The sequence below is a fragment of the Melospiza georgiana genome, chromosome 19 (genome assembly GCF_028018845.1).
Source record: "Melospiza georgiana isolate bMelGeo1 chromosome 19, bMelGeo1.pri, whole genome shotgun sequence".
Lineage (NCBI taxonomy): Eukaryota > Metazoa > Chordata > Aves > Passeriformes > Passerellidae > Melospiza > Melospiza georgiana.
This window is the reverse complement of record NC_080448.1, coordinates 2,149,844-2,171,788: the sequence shown is the minus strand read 5'-3', so window position 1 is coordinate 2,171,788 and position 21,945 is coordinate 2,149,844. Positions and strand designations below refer to the sequence as shown.

Here is a 21,945-nt window from a genome sequence, read left to right as displayed (position 1 = left end):
AAGTAGAACATAAAGAAATGAAACCTCCTATGCGCATGCAAACATTATACATTGTAGCTGGACAAGTCCTTGTATCCAAACAACAGAGATATCCAAGGACTTCAGTGTGGGCTCAGGGCTCCTCATGGTGTCCAGGATAACGTGCAAAAAGCAGCCAAGGAAAAGACTCTTCCATAACTATTTATGCTCAGAGCAGTCCTTGAGATCAATGGCAATGGCCCCAAAAGGAAAATACAGAAAAAGGAATATGGATTTCCTCAGAGGAAAGTTCTAGTTCCTGGCTATCCCCTGAAGTAAGAGCTCCCAGGCTGTCACTTGGCATTCTGTGGATGCTCACATGTAAGTGGTGGCAGGTGTCAGACAGGTACTTAGCAAACAAACCCTAAGGAGCTCCAGATCTTTAAGGAAAAACCTTTCAGCTGAGAGACCTTACTGCTTAGCTGCAGGCATGGCTTTGGATGCCCTATCTCTCAGGGAGAGGCAGTACCACAGCTTTCAATTAGAAGGGGTTATGTGTCCTTTGAGAAGCTGCCTCTGTGCCCCTGCTCAAGGCCCATGCCTGGCTCAGATTTCCACCTGCACTGTTGCTCCTGCCTGGCAGAACAGTGCACACAGGCACGAGACCCTTGTAAAAAAACCAGCAAGTGCTGTGACTGTCAGCACTTAAAAGTCCTTCCTAGCGCGGACAAGAAAGAACACAAATTAAGGACACTGTGGCATAAAAGCCAGGCCAACCCCACCCCTCCCACCCCAGCTCAGTGTCTGATGTCTGAGTGGCCAAAAGGCAGAGCAGGTATGCAGTGACAGTTCTTCAACCTACTCCTCCAGTCTGCAGCATCTGCTGGGTTGAGGACTCCTCTGTGTGCCAGGACAATTACCTTTGCGCTTCCTACTCCTCAATGAACTCCTCTCTCAGCAGTTTGTCCACTGGTGCTTTGAACAGGTGCAATTCACAGATCTACAGCAGTTGGTAGCAGCCAGTTGTGTACCTCAGCTGCAGCACTTTCCTCTCCATTTCAAAACAGCCATTTGCTACTTTTGCTTCCTGATCCCTCTTTTCTCTATCAAAGAAAACCTCTTTAGGAGACTTCCCCAGTTTCCTCTAGCATTACTCTCCATCTCCCTGCTGAACATACAAGTTTAGAGTGTTTCCGTTATTTATTTAGTATTTCTTAGCCAATTATTCTCTCATGCAAAGAGCTTCCCTCTTCACCGAAGGCAGACCCTGTAACGACAGATTATGTGAAGCAGGATTGTTCCCCAAGGGGGAAAAAAAATTGTTTTGCCCTTAGTCTGTACTTCACTTTGTCATTCTTTTTATTTCTTTCACTGAGATTCACCACAGGTTTTAAGTAGGCTTTCTTACTTTTAACAGCTTCCTTATCCTGATGTGAACTCAAAATGTTTTGTTATTGCTGCTACAGTTTTGTTTCCAACTTCCTCAACCCTTTTTTTTTTCCAAAGGTAAGAGACAGCACTTTCTCTGACCGTTTAGTAGGAAACTCTAAGGCAAATATTTCTGGAAGTGTTTTGGGCTTCTGGCTGTCACTTTTTTTTTTTAAAGCTTTTTTTTTTTTAAAGAAGATTCTTAATTCTTTTTGTTGCTTTCTTTTCTAAAAGGAGAATACCATCTATTATGGCCACTCCATACAAAGCAGCTCTTAGCAACAGAATATAATTTAGCACTGAGTGTGTCCAGGATCTGGTTCCAAGAGCTGTGGCTGTGACTGGTTACTCCACACAGCACTCCTGCCTCTGTCACCACACTGATCTCCCTCAGAATGTTGTTGGGAGTTGCCAACCTGAATGAGCAGATCAAATACTGTGCTTTTTCAAGTTCAGCCTGGAGTCACAAAAGTTGAAGGAATTCTGTGTTAATTAACTCATCCAATTTGGCTCTATGGTGCCCTCAGTGTTAGCAATGTGCTCTGTAAATTTAAGCTACTGTTTTCCTTATGGAATTGGTCCTTCTCCTGGAAAACACCTTGCCATCTCTGCTCAATAAAGATCAAGTGTTAGAGGAGGCAGTCAGGAAGAGCAGAGGACTTCCCTGTGGATCACACTGCCTGTGCAGGACCCATTCCCTAGGAAAGACCAACTGCCTGAATTTTGCCAAGATGTGGGAAGGCCCAGGGGTAACAGGGTGGGGATTTGTCATGGGAGGATGGGGCAGGGAAGGAAAGCACAGGAACTCTATGATATCCTATGACCTGCTGCCATGACAGATAAGCAGCAGGGCAATACCAAGAGTCAGCACCCAATGCTGGTGGTTCAGATAAATCAAGACATCCACAATTTCAGTCTCTTTAACAGTTCCTGCTGAAGAAGCAGGTACGCGTTTAGTAAAGTAGCTCTGACTGGCAACTACTCTTTGGAGATGAGTTCAGCTCTATTTATCAAAGACCAAAGCAACCCCACACTGTGTGTCAGCAGTGGAACTTGTGTGGGACAGATGCTGCTAAGAGGGGAACTGCAGAAACACATACTTTGTGACAGTTATGCTCAGGGCTATCTAAAAAAATACACAATGCTCCACAGCAGTTAACAGGTGAAGCTTAGCCAGGGTTTTCTGGCACGGGGACAACAGATGAGCACTCCTTACCACACAGAGCAACATTCAACCGAGGAGAATTTCTTTAAAGACACTGATAGGGCCACTTACTGCTGCAGGTTACAATCAACCATGCTCAAAGGTAGATTTCATTCACTTAGAAGACACTGCTTGGCATTGGGAAGCATTAAAGGGATAAGAGGGTGTCAACATGGAAAAATAAAATATTTAAAAAGCAATACATCTAAGAAGCATTTTAAAAGCTTAATTTATACTGCCTTTGTATGATTGATTAGGTTGAAGGATGGCTCCACTGGCTCTTGGACTGGCTACCCTGTCAGCAGGGCAGTAATAATATCAGCAACAGAGGTCTGCGGAGCTGCTGAACCAACCCAACTGCTCAGCACTGAAAGAGGAACAGGCTTGTAGTAGGTTTAGTAAAAGAAATCTGTCTAGATTCCTTGACCTTTACACTTTGAGTACTTTGCAGCCAGGGAAGTGTGTGTTACCATAAGTTCTGGCCCTGCTTGGGAGTGGTGGTCTCAGCAGGCAGGTCTGTGGTGGGCATGGAGCGGTGCAGCTTGTTCCCTCGGCTGTCATTGCCTGTGCTCTTCCGCTTCTCTGCAAAAGAAAAGCACAGGCTCAGGTAGATTCCTGAGCAGCATTCCTACTATTCCAAATACAAAAACTAGTTTCACTTTTTAGCTGTAGAGTGACAAAGCACTTTGAAAACCAAAGGAGGTATAAGCAGCATGAATTTTTATTTCTGAGCATCTCAGATAACACTCTGACATGAATTTAAATCTTTGCTCGTTCAGGCCTTCGATTGTTAAGTTTCCAAAGGAATGTGCTGAAATCCTGCCCACTGGCTGCAGCAGCGGCTGAGAGATGAAAACAGCTGGAAGCAAAGAGTTGATCAGGAACACAGCTGGTCAGCATTTGAAACAGCTCTTGTAACATGGAGGAGCTTGGAATGATACACCTCCAGCTCAGTCAGTCTCAAAGACACAGGTGCCTGTAAAATTACACCTGGATGAAGGATCTCACTGTATGTTTGCCCTGTTCTATTCCTCTACAGGTATCTAGTTTGCCCCTTGTCTAAGACAATCCTACCAGGTGAGGGCTTGGATCTAACTCCATAAGCTCCCCTATGCAGGATTGCTGTAGATGGACTCAGTGCCAGAACATGATGTTCCAAAAGCAAGAAATGATCACGACTGAAACTCAGTTGAGTCAGATTACTGCAGCATCTTCCGTCTCAAGAACTACTTGCACACAGAAATGTTAAGTTTCCTTCTGTACAGATAGATTTCTGTGCCTGTTCAAGCTTGCAAGGCTCCAGGTCAGCCAGGCAAAATCACAGAGGAAGCACTAGAAGTTCAGCAAGTCCCTTCCACCTCACCTGCACATTCAGCAAAGGTGAATAGAAGGTTGAGAGGAAGTGCATGAGGGATGTTCACCAAAACAATCTCAATCAGCAAAGCTATGCATATCTAACAGACTGCCCTGCTTGTTACTATTCCACAGGCTGATCTAGGAGTCTTGGCACCAGCGGAATATCAGCACTGTGACAGACCTCCTCACTCTGCAGCACAACTAGCTAATTGTGCAAGGGGTCTGGCACACTGCAACTCAGCAGGGTCAGAGTGAACCAGAGAGATGATACCAACTGACATCAACCTTGCTACTTGAAGGACAGGACTGTCCTTAGGTGGAACACTGCAGGCAAGTCTCCAGACCTGCAGCAGCAGAATGGAACTATCATCAGCACCTCCTCTGTGCAGGCTTCTAGAGTTTAAAGGAGGGTTAAATCAGAGCATACCCATGAAAACAGTCGGTCTAGACAGTACTTTCACACTCATGACTCCATTTGAATAGTCAGAGCAGAGGAAATACCCTCAAGAGACCATACCTCCAGGGCTGTAGTCCTTCTTCGAATCTTCCTTTTTCTGATGGGGAAGGGTAAATCTGTAGTCTATACTCTCATGTACCCAGCCTTTCTCAATAAACAAGCCAGGAACTTCATCTGAAAACAGCCAGTACCTGTAAGAAATATGTGTTATTAGGTACCTGTCTCCTTTTCTGGCTAGTTAAACACACACACACTTTTATTTGCATTGAGTCAAGAAGCATCTGTGTGCTCAACTCACTAAAAGCTGAATGCAGACATATCTTTATGTTAGCCCTGCTGAGAAACACAAAAAGCTTAGCTTAGAATCCATTCCAAGAGCATGCCTGTGCAACAACCATGAAAAAAAAAGATGGTAACAAGGTTCCTGAGCAGCCACAGCCAGCACTTGAACCTCCACTAGTCCTGACCTCCATGGGAAGGGCTTCAAAAAGTTGGGCACGTAACCAGCCACTACACTTCATATACACAAATACTTTCCCCTTCTCTCTCCTCTGCAACTCCATACACCCTCCCAGTCAATCCCTTCTGGGGGATGGTATCTAACACAGCCCCTCTCTCAGGGCAGAGATGGAAGTTCATGGTCATCTCCTTTCCCACCTGTTGTGATTCCTGTCAGTGCCAATTGGGGTCCTGCGCATCACCAGTTTGGCTTTGGCAATTCCATCCTGGAAAGTTTTCTCAGCAGCAGCTTTATGCCTCCGGATTCTTTCTTCCTCTGCTTCTTTCTCCATCCTCACTGTTAGAATCAGCAAAGAGCAGCATTAGCTTTCCTTTGTTGTATCCAGACATCAATATTGTCCTTTATTTTACTATACCATGGGAGTAAAAAAAAGCAGTTTTATTGGGGATTTTAATAAACATTCTTTACAACCATATACTCTTCAGTTTACTTTCTGCCCACCATTCTAAAAAAAAAAAAAAAAAAAACTCATATAGATCTATATAGAAGTAGTCAAGGTGTAAGAATAGACTGGGCTGAAGAAACCCTGGATAAAAAACGTCATATCACAGAATCATGGAATGGTTTGGGCTGGAAGACACTTTAAGGATCATCTTGTTCCAACCCTGCCATGGTCAGGGACACCTTCCACTAGACCAGGTTGCTCTAAACCCTGTCCAGCCTGGCCTTGGACACTTCCAAGGATAGGACAGCCACAGCTTCTCTGGGCAACCTGTGCCAGGCTAGGATGGATGGGACTAGGGGCAACCTGGTCTAGTGGAAGGTGTCGTTGCCCATGAAGGGGAGAGGGGGGACCATGATCAACTTTTAGGTCCCTTCCAATCCAAACCATTCTGTGATTCTTGGTCTCCCAGAACAGATACTCCCACATTCCAGCTAAGGAGCAAAAGCCAGGCTCCATGAGGGATGCTTATCCCTCACTTGTTTCAGAAAGAAAATAACCTAGATTAGCTACACGGTCCACTTCCATCTACCCAGCATCCACATTTACAACCAATACAACCCCTAAACTGTAATTCTGACGTGTTCTCTCTTTACACCTATACTCCTCAAGCAGCACTACTTGCACAGAGACAGGGTCTGGTGTTGCAACTCATGATTTAGAGAGGTTTGAGTGGACAGTTTATATTTACACAGCTCCATAACTAATTCATTAAAGCGAGAAACACTAAACTGAGATTTATTGCCCAAATCCTAATATGAGAGAAGGGCTGCTGGCAACAACCTGACCATGGGAACAGCAGCAGGGCCAGCAGTAGGAACTGATTTTAGGCAGGAAGTATCTCCTCTGTACCCAAGAACCAGATGATGTTTGGACATAAGACAAATTTTTGGTTCTTTTCTGTTCCCAAAACAGATACTGTCTTGTCCAACCTCTCTGGGCCTGCCATAATTAGAGAGGTACTGAACAAAAGACAGACACAAATAAAAAAACTAGAAGCAAGTATTGTTTTTTCTTAAATTTACAAAGTTTAAGCTGCCACAGGAACCACAGGAGATGAACTATAAATCTCCAGTGAGTATATCCCTTAAATTCCATATAGCCATCCTTATTTGTGGAATTTAGACAGTAAATCACAAAAGAAGAGATCACTTGGGTGATCATTGGGTGATCATTATACCGTGTTATAATGGTGCTGGAGCTTCAGTGCTCTATTATGTCATTCTGAGATCTATATTCCTACGTTTTATTTAGGTTTCATTCAGAAAATGCTTCTGGAAACAGGCTGTCATTTTTGCCATGAAGTTATTCCACAACACACAAACACTCTACTCGCTAGGTAATTTTTCTTACCTCTCATTTGTATTTCTTGTTGCTCCCTCTCTTTCTTGGCTTGGATGGCAAGAAGGCGCCTGCTCTTCACAGCACTGATCATATCATCAGCTTCGATTTCCACCCGGTGCTCTATTTTCATAATTTCGTGCTTTTTCTTTTCATTTCTTCCCATCACATGCTCTTCTTTCCCATTCTCCTTGCTTTTAGCCACCATTTCTTTTCGCTTCTGTTTCTCTGCCCTCTTCTTGTCATTTTCCTCCTTCAGGACAGCCAGGCGCTCTTTCCACAGCTCAGCCGAGGCCTGCTGCTTGGCCTCCACATGGTCCTGCACCGAGTATGTCATTAGGATCCGGTGACACAGTGCTCCAAGGATCCGCAATTTCTCTTCAGGAGTCAGCTCAAAGAACTCCGATGTCTCCAGTTTCTCCAAAAACTCATCCTGTACCTCATTATCCTCGAAAGCTGCCAAATCCTTACTTTCATCTACGTTATCTGAGACCTCGCTTTCCTCTTGCACATCTGACTTGCGCAGGCACAGGCGAACCAACTCTGAAGCGGAATGCAGAGTAAGTGGGATTTCAGAAAGTTTCATTCCCAGCTCAGCATAATCCTCAGCAATTTCATCCTGCAGCAGGGTCTGCAAGAGAATGACCAGTACTCTGTTCAAGTACAGGAAGCCTCCCTTTTCTGCACAAAGGGCTTCCATCAGGGACACTGCTGTGATGGGATACTGAGCATCTGGCATTAGTAACCCTGAGTAACAGCTCAGGAACTCCACCACCATGGCCACATCCCCAAAAAGTGTGTTAGGAAGTCCCTCTGGAGTATCAACCAGCTTAAAAGTAGGCAATGTCTTCCCTTTCAGATCTTGGTCCTCAAATCTCCTCTGTTTTTCCAGTTTTTCCTTCATCTCCTTCTCCTTCCGCTCCTTTGCTCTTTCTTTCAGTTTCTCTTTCAGCTTTTCCCTTTTCTTCTTCATGTACTCCTTCCGCTGTTCCTCAGTCATGGTGGCCCATCTCTTCCTGTGTTCCAGGAGCTCATAGCGTTTCTGTACCAAGCCTCGTAAATCCTCAGGGAGACGGGCACGGTCCTCATTGGAAAGCAGCCGAGCTGTTTTGGAGATGATGCAGGACAGAGCACTTTTTTTGTCTTCCCGGTCTTTGTTTTCTTTGTAATAGGCAATGAGATGGAGCGCTGCAGGAGGCAGATGTTTCTGGGGTTTCCTGGAAGATCCAGGGGTGCCTCCAGAATTCCTGGGAGCCCTGGATACCTTAGTGGTACCTTTAGCCATGTCCAGCAGTGTAATTTGCTTCATTTTCATCTTGGGGGTCTTCAAACCTTTTCTGGGAGACTTTGCCTTCCCTGACGACTTCTGCCCATTCAGAACCTTTTTGCCTCTTTGCTTTTTGTCCAAGGATTTGCTGTTCCCCTTTCCTAGTCGGCTCCTCTTTGGAATGTGAAAGTTAGAACCAAGTTTAGCAGGTGACACAATTTTCATCACCTCTTCCAGCTCCTCTTTAGGACAATTTGAGTTCTTAGAGTTTTTCACCTTCAGCGGAGAGCCAATTATAGATTTTTCCAAATGCACGTGACACCACAGGGTTGGACTCAGTGGCTGTCCCAGTGAAGATCCATCTGCTTTGGATTTCTTGGGAAGCTTTCTTTCAGGTGACCGAGAGCTCTTCCTCTTGGCTGAGGGATTGAGAGCCATATACTAAAATTAAAGGAAGAATTATTTTGTATTAATATTGAAAGGTAAATAAAGTTATCTAGGTATCTGTCAATTATTTTTGACCATTTAAATTTTTTTTTCTAATGAAACTGCTCATTGCTCTAAAGGTAACAGGCTTTTGCAATCATAATCAGTCAGAGAATGGCCTAGGTTCAGAGGGACCATAAAGTTCATCTTGTTCCAACTCCAGCCACAGGCACGGACACCTACTACTAGACCAGGTTGCTTTAAGCCCTGTTCAACCTGGACTTGGACACTTCCAGGGATGAGGCAGCCACAGCTTCTCTGGGCAACCTGTGCCAGGACCTCACCACCCCCACAGGGAAGAATTTTTTCCCAATATTCAATTTAAACCTACTCTGTGTGAGTTTGAAGCCATTCTCCCTTGCCCTGAACAAATATTTATCTCCTGGTTTTACAACAACACTTGACAGTCTATGAAAAAGTGAGTTTACTGAATGAACAAAATAGTGCTTTCTACACCAGAAGATGGATTTTAAAACAGCACATTTCATGGTATGGCATTTAGTTGGTTAATATTATATTTGGCTGGTTAGCCTTAAGGGCTGGAAGAACCCATTCATGCTATGTATGTGTTCAGTACTAAATTTGTATTATCTGCCATCGCTCAAGGCAGCCCTGTACATGAACCAGGCCTCATGAAGTCACATGCATCCAGGTCTTGGGCCCAATACCTGACACTACCACATAAAGACTGCAGCTCTCCCATTTTTCTTACACCAGGAACTTTATTTTACTTGTAGACAAGTAATGCAAACCATTGGAAAAATTGAAAGGCAGTTGCATCTCAAGTTTTCAAAGCAGACCACTGTTCCAGATGTTCAAGCCATGTCACCTCTCAAAAGGTCACCCTTCAAAAGAGTAGGTATTCCTGCTCTGCTTCTCTCTGGAAATGGCACTTGGGGACATGGTTTAGTGGTGGCCTCGGTGATGCTGGGTAACAGTGAGGTTTGATGGCTTTCAACCCTAATGATTTTGTGATTCTAAAACCCAACCAGCACACTGAGGTCTCTGCCAAGACTCAAGGAATGGGCGGCAAAGCAAAGCAGGTACTTTTAGGAATTCTTACCTTATGTGGGTCAAGCAAGAAGTCACTGAATTTACTGGGGAGAGAGTACTTCTTCACTAACTCATCCTCCACAACCCAGGGAGCGTTCTCACACGTGCCAGCACGCAGCGCATTGTGACGGATGAAGTACCTCAGGATCTCCTTGTTGGGAGGACGCTCTGTACGGACTAAGCTATCTGCTGGAACGTTGCTGATGATCTTGGAGATAAGAGACACTGTTAATGATTAACTTCTAACCACATTATAAATACAGATCATATGCCTATAAGGAACAAGGATCATTGTACTGTTTCATGTCCGAAAACTCCTTGCTCATTCAAAGCTGTCTGGGAAAGACTCAAGCCAAACAGAATTTGCAGAACTGAGACACAGAGAGATTGGTAGGAGAATCAGATAGCTAGAACAGTAGAAACCATGAGTTTATGATGCAGATTTTTTGCCAAAGCCCACTGTTTTATCTCTGGCCTTCCTGCAGCTTGTGCTTGCAACTGACTTTTAAGCTTTTACATATACATGCTTGATTTTTTTTTTTCCTGAGACCAAAGGAGCACCTCTGCACATGGTACTCTTTGAGGTCAGCACTGCCTCACTTGTCAAATTACCAAAAAACAGACAAAAAGAACAGAGCAGTGCCACAGCTATCCACAGCTTCCCAAAGCACTGCCACCTCCAACTCAGAGCAGCTTGGTCAGGACAACAGCAACAATGCCATTCATGATTTCACTAGTCTCATGAACTGCAAGACCAGAGATGAGGCATTAAACAGCAACCACAATAAAGCTCTGTGACTCGGTGTGTGTGGTACCAAGAGTTTCCATGCACAAAACCCAATTACAGATAGAAACAGACGGGCTGGTCAGCCTCACAGACAACTATCCTGCTTCCAGTGCCATGACTCTGGCAGAAAGCACTACATTGTGCTGTATAATCACCGACAGTGATTAACTAAACTTGCATATTCATGTTATAATACAAAGGACTCAAGCAGACAACTCACCTTATCTTCATTTTTCAGTTTGACATCATATTTGTGTGGCAGGAACTTAGGTGGGACCCACTTCCTTTCTTCCTTCTTCAATGAAGTGGGAAGCTTTCGAGGAGACCTACGTGCTCGATCATCTGATAAAGAAGGTGAGACACAGTCTTATTATTAGAGTTAAAAAGAAAAAAAAAAAGAAAAAAAAAGGAAGGAAAAAAAACCAGTTAAAAAATTGAGAAAAATTGAGACCACTACTGGACAGGGCATCTGTCTTCTTGGTATCTGTACACTGTTTGGTTAAACTAGAACTTTAGGAATATAACTCAAACTGGATTTTAGAAATAGCCAGAAGATACAGGCCAGGAATGGAGGCCCAGATCAGCTCTGAACTAAGGAGGTAACATCTATCTTCACGGAGTAAAAAGGACCATCTTCATTTAAACCCATCTCTCTGCAGTAAGCTGCAACCACCTACCCAAAGGGAGAAAATGCAAGATTTATGAAAGGGAGATATAACCCTACCAGTAAATCTGCTAAGGGAACTCCTCCAACAGCCCTGACTGCCTATGCCATGCCTTCTTTGAAATAGTTCCATGATAGGAATCACTGACTTTGTTTTGTCTTAAGAAAAGAAAGCAATCTCCAAATGTTTTTGTGGCTACCATAGAATCATGGAATAGTCTGAGATGGATGGGACCTGAGATGGATGGGCCATTCCATGCCCCCATCACTAGACCAGAGACACCTACCACTAGACCACCATGCTACAAGCCCTGCCCAATCTGGTCTTGGACACTTCTAGGAACTGGGCAGCCACAGCTACTCTGGGCAACATGTGCCAAGGTCTTACCACTCTCACAGGGAAGAATTTCTTCCTAGGATTCAAAGAAAACAATAAAGCAAGCATGAGGGATGAGAGGAATAATCTACTAAATATACAGAGAATAAAAGTAGATGTTAAACCTAAATAAAACTTAAGAATATAGACCTCAGAACCACATAATAGAGCATTGAAGCTCTAGCACCATTATACCTAACATGGTATAAACCCAAGTGACTTCCTCTTTTGTGATTTAGTGTCTAGATTCCACAAATAGAGATGGCTATATGGAATTCCATCAAAGAGCACCTGGGTATTTGGCTGAGGAAGAAGAAATTACTATCCATTCCATCCTGAAGTTAATTTTAAAAAATCAGCTTCATTTGTTGTTGCATTCTATTGTAATAAAACATACATTTATCCCTTGAACTGTTCAAAGCCACATGGATGATGCATTGCTTTTGGTATAACACCTCAGAATGACAGCACATTTTCTGCTTTAAATCAGGCAAGAGCATCTGAAAGCCAACAGCACTGATGCCCCACTAACAAGTACACCACTAAACAAACAAAAATTCACCACTAACAAGTACAATTCTGGATTTTCACCCTATAACACTGTTTTGACATTCACAGCCCAGCACCGAGATGTAAATATAATCACTGAGCAAACTCCAACACTCACTGCCAGGTGCTACCTACTGCCCTGCCATGCTGTCTCTCTACTTACTCATACTATCCCTCCTGCTGTCATCTTCCTTCAGCATCACTTCCTTCTGGTTGTCCTGGGCTGCCTGGCTGGAGTTCTCCTTGTCACTGGATGGAGAATCACAAGCTCCGTCAGATTTTTTTTCTGAGGCCTCTTCGTCAACTTTCTCCAGGGGATGCATTTTCACAACTTTTACAGGCAACATTTTCTCCTTACCAACCTGCACAGAAATATTGGTGAAGAGTGAACTTGAACAAGACAGGTGAGCTAACGGGCTTTAACATTATGAGGAAGGGAAAAATACCAGCTAAGAGACCTAAAAGCGAAACTCCCAACTCACAGCATTTTCCAATGCTGCTTCCTCAGCCTAAGGACACAGCATGTGCACAAGGTAGCCCCAGTTTAAGAGACTGTGTCTTAAACGTTGCCCACACACAACATTAACTCCTCCCCATTTCAATAAGTTGGAGTTTTCATCAACATTCCCAGTTTTGGAGGAATTTTCAAATCTTTAGGGTCTTTTTAGAGATTTTTAAGCTTTGACTTCAGGCTGCATTTGTTTCAGACTACTGCTCCTTCTGGCAATGTGTCAAGTGAAAAGATTATGACAGATGATAATTTTTAATTTCTTCTAATTAAATCATGTATTTATATATAAACAGATCATCACATATTTAAGCAGTATAACAATTTTATCACTTTCCCATGCACATACATATATTAGTCATTTTTTGCTTGCTATTATTCCAGGATCCTGTTGGAGGGCCCCTAAAAACCATCCAGTTCCAAGTCCCTGACATGGACAGGGACACCTTCCACCAGAAGTATGGCTCACAGAACCATTTTCCATCCAAACACAGGTACTGTCACTGGGATTCTACAGAGAATAAATTTTCACATCCTTCTAATAATTTGAGTGGCTAACATATTCTTCCTGTCTCCTACCTTTAGCTATCTGGAGTTAGCCCTGTGCAGAAGCACAAGATAAAACAGAGAACATATCCTTACCTCAAAGTCACACTCTTCACCCACTGCGAATTTGGTCATGATCTCCAACCAAGCTGCATCCACCAACTTTTCCAATGATACAGTGTTGTGGTGGACTATTTCCAGGACCAGTTTCTCATACCAGATAGGAAACTCCTCCTTTAAGCTGAGCAAGCATAGAAGTTTTCCTTATTCAGGGGAATAAAAGCCCAAATGCAAAGTACCCTCCCATTTCCCAATTCCAGGAATTCCTGTTAACAGCCACAATGAGGCAGATGCTCCATTAGCATGCAAACATTCAAGGGTTTTTTGGTCCCCTCCTTTCCCCGGGTGTTAGCTGGCATGAAAATCCCAAATGTCCTGGTTCTTCCCAGAAAGAATACTGTAAACACTCAGGAAGAGCAGCACTGAGTGTGAACTCTTTCATGATAGTTATTACTGTTCCTCTATTAGATATTAAATACAGATCCAGATGATGCAATTATCCTGGGGCTTGTTACTTTAAAATGCTTGTTTCCATTAACACCATGATTCTGATAAAGATTTAGTATTTCCTTCTGCCCCAACAGGCTGCCAGTGCAGTAAAGACAGGGGCAGGTTTACACAATCATATTATCTTGCACGTTTCATGTGTCATGACCTTCAAACTTTTTCATTCAAAGAAACGAAAACGACACTAACTTCCCTTCTTTCCCTTCTAAAAGTTGACATCAGAAAGTTTGCAGGGACACTAAGGCATATGTTGCACAAAGTCTTCTGGGCTAAAAAGTAAAGTCCGTTTCAAGCTACCATGAGGAAAAAAATACTCCATTTTCCCAAAGCACTTTCATCTTCCCAAAGTCCAGGATCTGTGGCTGAGAACCTTCAGCTATATGTGCTGTGTTACAACTGCCATAAGCAAATGTATCCCTTTAGCAACCTGCCTAAATGAACTTTTTTATCCAGCTTAGTGTCAGGTATTAAAGCAAACTACCTGGGAAACTTTTCATCCACTTTCAAAGAGACAAGACCAAAATCTCATTTTACAGAATCTTCTCACACCCCACTCCCCCACTCCATATTAGAGAGACTACAGCTAAATTTGTTATTGAGAAATTTGAGAAATCTCCTGTTTCTATTTCACTGACATTTCTTAATGTTTCCAGAAGTGGTCAATCAATCCAACATGGACAACCAAAAGAAAGTAGCAGCAGACCATTGAGTTTTGACTCAGGATTTTAAGTTTATGGAGCTGCCTTCAAGAACACCAGGGAGCAAAGCCTGAAGGCAGTAGTGTATCACCCCTCAAAGAAATTAGACTATTAACAAATGGGCTTCTTATTTGTTGACTTTAAGATTGTGATTAACCACAAATGATGGAGAATTTTTCCTTAGGAGAAGGCTGTGAACTCTGCCAATGGATCAGAAACATGAAGAGAAGCAGCAGAAAATTCCACCTCTTAGGTGATACCACTGACATTGTCCACAGTTTTTATCCTGGGGAAAAAAAAGTCACAGAAGTCCAAGTCATAAGTTGACAGAATGGAGAAATATATCACTTGTTTAGCATAATTCCTATGATTTGGTAATCACACAATAAATTATATGTGTTGGTTGAGACAAGGACTTGCACCTTTACAGAAAATTCATTTCTAAGACAAGGGCCATGCTGGATCTCACCCAAGGATTCCTGTGGGCTAGAGAAGGTCAGGGCCACAGCAGCCCAGAGGAACACAATTTGCACAGAACAAGGACTCTCGTTGCTTCACTTAAGTAGAGTAGATTCTCCAAAATCTCACTACAACTTTTTTTAAATTAGTGCAACAACTCTAATGCAGACCTAGAGTAAGTAATTACAGGTGCAGACCTGGCTGATCTCATACATTTCAACTGACTCCTTTTATTCTATTTTGACTGTACATTGTTCAAGATCTGTTATTTTTCCCTCTAAAATATTCCCAACACTCCAGGGGCTTCAAAATATGCCAAGTGCCCTATGCTGAACTATTTTGGTTCAAGTAATACCAAGATACAACACCAAATAAGTAAATTACCAAATTGTATTAGTGATGGTTTAAAATTTGGACTTCATTTGCTTTTAACTCCAGAATCCCCACATCTCCTTACCTCACCTCACTGACTAGCCACACATTCCCAAGCCCACTCTTACACCCCAACACCTAAAGATAAGCACAAACCCACATCGCCACCAGTACTTACAGCTCAGCAACTTCCTGCTCCTCCTCCCAAGCCTCTTTGTGTGTCAGCTGGCTGCTTCCTGTGCTCTTGCACGTCCAGATCCGCTCGCTGTATCGCTCTAAACGTGCTTCGTACTCTCTGTACGAGTAGCAGCTCAGGAAAACAGGATTTATGCAGTGGAAACCACAATCACCATAGCACAAAACAGTAAACTCTAATCAATTCTTATGACTGGAGCGTACAAAGGCCAAGGAGAGCCTCAACACACTCTGACCCTGTGACCACCGTGAGGATGTTGCGCTAAATCAAATGTGCTGGTGCGTTCTGAGGCCAAAATGCCCGTCCTGCTCATCCTGGCACAAAAGGTTCCACACCACCAATAGCTCAGCTGCACTGCACAAGGGGAACACAGATGGCTGAAGGTTTCACAGCATTGCTAGATTACTTCAGCTTTTCCAGGCTGATACACTAGAAAACAGCACAACCAATGTCACAGGCACATGCAGGAAGTACAGCATGGATTGCCGCTACATTCCTGGCAATAACTGTTGTGGCACTGCTAGTACTAATGCCCTATGGTGGTGTTACAAAATCCAGATGCAAATTACCAGGCTACCCATCACCCCCAATCTTTTGACAAAAGAAAAAAACAACCTATTTGAAACTGAAACCCCTAGAAAGGCCATTTTTTTTCCTTTGGTTTCCAAAAATATCAGCCTTCTGCATTCCAAAATGAGGAGCTCTCTCACCAACTACATCACTTCCTTCATGGAATCACAGGATCCCAGAATGGTGTGGGTCAGAAGGAACATTAAAGTCGATCTTGCTCCATCCCCCTGTCACGGGCAGGGACTAGACTAGGTTGCTTCAAGCTCTGTCCAATCTCGCCGTGAACACTTCCAAAGCTTCTCTAGACACCCTATGCCAGGAGCTCACCATCCGCACAGCAGAGAACTTCTTCCTAATATCTAATCCAAACCTACTGTCTTTTAATTTGAAACCATTCCCACTTGTCCCGTCACTTTATGCTCTTGCAAAAAGTCCCTCTCTGTCTTTCTTGTTGGCTCGCTTCAGGTGCTGACACTCCTCTGTCACAACCTCCCTCAAAGTTACATTATTCCAGGTGGAATAACATGATTAAAGGCTGCCTGAGCAAGCCATCGGGGTGCAGAGAGCAATAGCTACTCTGCTGTGAGCATGTTTAGCTGCTCTCCCTGCTCCACCTGGGTGGTAATTAATAGTCAGGGTAAACAGAGAGCAGCTACTTCACACTCACTATGGACAGAAGATGCACAGGCATAATTATCAGTGTGGTGTAAATCCACACCAATTGCCCCATGACCAATGCCACATGCCTTCTAATGGGAAGTTATGAAGAGACATTCTAAGAGAGGCAAGAAAAGCACCTTTTGCTTCTCCTGCATATGCCCTCCGGTGCTAAAGCCAGCATGAAGCATAAGGCACACTGGGTACAGCCACAGCTCAGCCCACTGCCGCACCAGCACTGATTTGCAGAGTCTTGTGGGAGCAGCAGATTGCTCTATGCTCTTGCACAGACAGAGCCACCAGTCACAGAAAAGCACTTGGTGCGTCTCACACTTTTTGCCATTCAAGAATATTGTAGTGTGACCAACCTATTTCTTTTTCTTTTTTAAGATTCTTATTAGGAATTACAATTCCATCAAAGCAAATTTCCTTAAATGTTTCCTCACAGCCCCAAGGTAAAGCATAATAAGGTACAGCAGCTGCATTATGGGTGCTGATGTACAGGCAACTTGCAGACAGAGCAATCTTGCCCCGTGATCAATGCAAGGATATTAACCAGGAAGAGTCAACTCCAGAAGTCTGCCACAGTACTCCCTTTCCCTGAAGCACACTGCAAACTCCAGCAGAAACCCTGTGGTCTCTCAGCTTGTCCTGCTTGTGGAGTCTCCTGCTCCTCAGCAGAAGAAAAGACCTGACAATTCATCACCCTACTATAATTCAAGCCCTCTGGTCCATTCTTACCCTCTTTAGGGTTTAAAAGATGCTAAATTTTTCACAGAAACAAAAGGTTCTGTGCTTCAGGGACAGGAAGTGTGATCATTGCGGTGGAGCAAGGAAAAAAATCACAGCTCATCTGCAAAGCCCCACTGACCAGCCCAGGAGTGCCACTGTGATGCCTGTTGTAGCGATACTGAGCTAGGAGAGAAAAAAAAAATAAAAAATTAAATCAAACAAGAAACCAGGAATTCTCTTTGAATTTACAGCAACTTGAGGCTGCAACAGGTTGCCCAGAGTAGCTATGGCTGCCCCATCCCTGGGGCCAGGCTGGACAGGTCTTGGAGCAACCTGGTCTACTGAAAGGTGTCCCTGCCACAGCAGGGAGTGGAACAAGATGAGCATTAAGATCCCTTCCAACCCAAACCATTCTGAGATTCTATGATTCAATAACCACTTTAATAATGACTAAGTTGCAACCATAACACTATTTATTCCTGAGCCTTTCCCACTAAGAACAGCCTTAAAACCAAATCCAATCATCACAGCAGACAAGCTTAAATGCAAGAGCAGCAGCCATCTTCAGCTTCATCCTGCTGCAATCCCTCTGCATTCTTCCCTTGGTTTCCTTCTGTGTATCTGTGGAATAACTGAATGACACATTTTTTCCCCTAACATCATTTCCCATATCAGTAGGGAGATCCAAGAGACTTTTCCGTACGAATGTTCCACTCCTTATCCACACCTATGAGAACAGGCTTAACCTCACCATATCAGGACTCACATTTCTCAGACAAGCCTGGAATTTAGACGTGACACATAAGGTCATTCCCTGTTCAGCTCAGATCTGCCTCTTCCATGCAATTTAATTCCACCTCCAGCTGGTCAGTTCATCTAACACTGACGCTGGACACACTCCTTATCCAGGGCTCCAGACTTGTCCCACAGCGCTGACCCTGCCTTTGTGCTCTGCCAAGAGCTCCAGATCAGGTCCTGCTTTGAATTCCTGGGGCCAGCACAAAGCCAAAATGCAGGAGGATGTTTCTGCAAAGTTTACTATACCTCAAACTTTCCACTACATATACACTGCTTGTCTTTTCCACTCAGACTGGAAACAAACCCAAGAAATTTCAGATTGTTCAGTAGGTCTGATCTAGGACTGCAAGTCATCATTGCCCCTGGTATGCCATAATCAATCCACCTCTCTACACAACTGGAGCCTCCACTGCCAAAAATTTCCAACACAGGAATAAATAAAATCCTGGACACAAGCTACTTGCGAACACTGCCCAAAAAGTTATGAATAACATGTATATTAAATGAAAGACCTGACTATCCACTGTGTAGCTGTTAATACATCACATCTGTTTGCATCCCACTGCAGATCACCCAATGCTGAAAGATGTCAAAATTAAAGTACAAACAAAATTACAGTAGAAAAAAGGGACCTTTTTAAAGAAAGATGTTTAAAAGTAACCAAGATAACCACTGCACAAAACAACTGCTGACAGAATAAAATGTTTACTTTTTCCTCAGTTCCTTCTCCTTCCCTGCGCTGATACCATACGGGAGTATGAACTAAAGAAGGACAGCAGGCTGTTATCCAGAGAGGAGACAACACAGCTTCCCAAAACCATGTGCTGGAAGCTGGGGCAAAGCTTTGGCTGGAACAGCCCAGGCTGGTTGAGCTCTCTAAACCCAGCTTATCTCCTGATCCGGCAGCAGTTTTCCAAACCATGTTGCAGCAGACCCACACGCCCACAGCTGAGCTGACCGTTCACCAGGGTACACACTGGGTATTTGGGAGCCTGCAAATACTCAGCATCCACTGCACTGGCAACAGCACTGTACACATCCAAAGCATTGTCCTGACACCCTGGCTGCCCCACAATCTGCCATCCCCACACCCACACAACTAGCAGGACCCAAGGCTCTGCCAGGACGCAAAGGGCTCTACACAGCAGGACTTCTCTTATAAGGTTTTTGCAGGATTTGGCAGTCAAAGGAAACCACAAAAAGCTACAAGGGAAAATAAGGCCAAACAAACACCTCAACTCCACTGACCAGCTTATTCCACTCCCACTGCTACCAAACACTTCCATAACACACACCCAAGGGGAAGATGTCTCTCCTCATGCACGCCACCACAGTCTCCATTTTTTTGTGTGACCCAATCTGCTGCAGCTGCAAATTTTAACAACAACAACAAAAAAGCTTTAAGAAATTTTGGTGTCCTTCAAACACCTCACTTGTAGCTGTGCAGTACAAGACCTTACACAGTCTTTAGGGGAAGAGCTGATCAATAATTTTCCAAGATAGAAGACAATTCAGGAGAATATATTCTGTCAGATCTTGGCATAAATAACACTGGGTGAAAACTTAGGTACCTCCTGGCACACTCTTAGTAGGCTCTCCCATCTACCAGAGCCACTCCTCCTCAACACTATCTAGGATAAATGGAAGTGACCAAAAATGCCCTCCAAGTCTTCCTTGGGTAACATCTCTCTCCAGCTCACTGGCTCATTTGCAATTTTCTGTTCCACTTTTGGCCTAGCATATATTATACACCGTCAACAAGGCAAAGCAGAAACCCAACATTGCTTGGTTTCTCTTTTTAGCCTCATGACGTCTGTCTGCCAAGATGAACTTTCTAGAACATGCTAGGCTGCCTCCCACAGCACCCCATGAAATACTTCCTCCAGGAAAAGAGCACCTCTCCAGAACCTCAGTGCTTGCCTTGGTTTCTTCTTTCCTTCTAATCCTACAGCTAACACCCCCCTCTCTCAGGATAAGAAACTATCTTTTTCCCTCCCCCTTAATTTTAATACCCCCCCAAGTGTTTGCAGAAACGTGTCCTCCACCTACTCGCTCGATCCACAAGAGCCATCTAACAAAATGGTGCTTTCAGAAGGAGCCCCAGAGCTCCCCTGCGCTGTTTTGACAAGGCAGATGGCCCTTAAAGCCATGTCTAATTTATAAAAGTAGTATTTAGACCTAAACTCGTCTTTTTGATCACTGATCACTCTTCACAGGTAAAAAGATAGAACTGCCTGGTCAGGTGGATGACTGAGCTACTTTCAGTTTGCACACACCAAAAAAGCAGGTTGGCATCACAGACTGCATGTTTTAATTTGAAACACAGTTACAAAGCATGTCTCCAACACTCCACCTAACTTGTTTTACTGGGCTACATTAGAATTTTTTATAATATTTTACTGAGTACATATAACAATGGCTACCTGCACTCAAGAGATGCATTTCCTCTTCAAAGGCCACCTAATCCTTCCTAGGGGCTTTCCTCTGCTTGTTCTGCTCACTGCAGAAACAAGACGCTCTTCAACACAGGGTATATGGAAGTTCTGGAGCCCCTTTGTCTTCCACACTGCCAACACTTCCTTCCCATATCCATGCATTCCCTCTTACTTAGAGCCCTTCCTTAGTTCTCAACTCAGATCCTGATTTTTATTACACAAACACCAGCCCAGCCTTCTGCAACAGCAAGTCTGCACGTTACAGCGCCGAGGTCCTGCCCCTTCAGCCCTGCTGCGGACTTAGTAACTCTGCTGCCGCGCAGCTCTGTCAGACACCAGTCTGGCCTACGGCCACTTCCTGCGATCAAAGGCTGTCACACGCAGAGGAAAAAAAAAATTAAAAAATTGGTTTTTATGCAAAAGCAGCCCAGGAAGAGATACACTCGGAACGAAAGCCTGGGATGTACACAGCGAGAGCTCCTACCGCTGTTTAATTCTCTAGAAATTAAGGACTGCGGAAGCCTCCGGTGGCAGTGTGCTCCTGGCCCGCGGGAGTGCGTGAATTGCTCTGATAGCCCGCTCTGACGGTGCCGGGTCCCCGTTAGCTCCGCTCCCCGCCCGCTCCAGCCCCGCGGAGTTGCTGTCCCACTTCCCCCGCCCGCCCGGAACAGGCTCCGGAACTCCTCAGGGAACAACGATCCCGCCGAGCTCAGGGCAGCGCCCGCCGCGCTCTCCTCACGGTCCCACTACCCGCCCGACCCCACTACCGCTTTGTTCGGCTCCATGGCCCCGGGACCCGGCCCGGCCCCCCCGCGCCCCGGTGTGGCGGATACTCGCGGGTGCGGAAGGCCTCCTGCGTGTGGGGGATGACGAACACCTCGCCCGGCTCCCCCGGCGGCAATGGCTTAGCCAGCGGGAACGGCTTGCGGCCGAGTAGCGGCGCCATGGTGAGACCCGACGGGGCCCGGGCGGGACGGTTGAAAAATGGCGGGAGATTCCGCTCCCCCTCACGGCGAGCGGCGGGACCGGCCCCGCGCGCGCGCCCCTACCCTGCCGCCCCGCCCCGCAGCACCCACCCCCCGCGCCGCGGTGCCGACAGTCTATTGGCTAGGCCCCTGCTCCGCCAGCTGCGGATTGGTGTCACGGCCAGTCGATCGCGCCGCCTCGCCCCGCCCCGCCGGCGCGGTGGGGTGAGAGGTCGCGTTATGTAAGTGGCGGCGCAGCGCACGGCTCCATTTTGTAGCCCCCCGTTATCCGCCCTCTCCCCCTGCCGCGCGGCGACCAATCACAGGGTACTCCGCCCCCTCTAGCTCTGTGACCACCAATCAGAGCGCGTTCCGGCCACCGCCCCGCCTCGCGCCCATCCGGGTACCCCTGCGGGGACGCGCGCCGGGCTTTGTCCTCCGCGTCTGGCGCGGGGCATTGTGGGGGTTTGTGTGGCGGGCGCAGCCGCTCCCGCAGGAAGCCCCGGGCCGGGCCCGCCGGTGCGGACTCTCAGCGGCCCCTCGGCGCCGGGTCC

At 45.3% G+C, this 21,945-nt stretch overlaps 1 protein-coding gene across 1 annotated transcript in view; it reads right to left on the bottom strand.

Moving 5' to 3' along the window:
- The window catches only part of BAZ1B (bromodomain adjacent to zinc finger domain 1B), a 41,050-nt gene extending 19,586 nt beyond the window's left edge, over positions 1-21,464 (bottom strand). The window contains exons 1-10 of the mRNA XM_058037311.1: positions 21,260-21,464; positions 15,217-15,333; positions 13,039-13,183; positions 12,052-12,250; positions 10,520-10,641; positions 9,523-9,720; positions 6,719-8,414; positions 5,061-5,199; positions 4,464-4,594; positions 3,061-3,172 (exon numbers count right to left, since the gene is read on the bottom strand). Coding sequence (XP_057893294.1) covers positions 3,061-3,172; positions 4,464-4,594; positions 5,061-5,199; positions 6,719-8,414; positions 9,523-9,720; positions 10,520-10,641; positions 12,052-12,250; positions 13,039-13,183; positions 15,217-15,333; positions 21,260-21,372 — 2,972 coding nt within the window. The 5' untranslated portion in view covers positions 21,373-21,464. The remainder of the gene's footprint in view (positions 1-3,060; positions 3,173-4,463; positions 4,595-5,060; positions 5,200-6,718; positions 8,415-9,522; positions 9,721-10,519; positions 10,642-12,051; positions 12,251-13,038; positions 13,184-15,216; positions 15,334-21,259) is intronic.
- Positions 21,465-21,945: the final 481 nt, after the last annotated feature.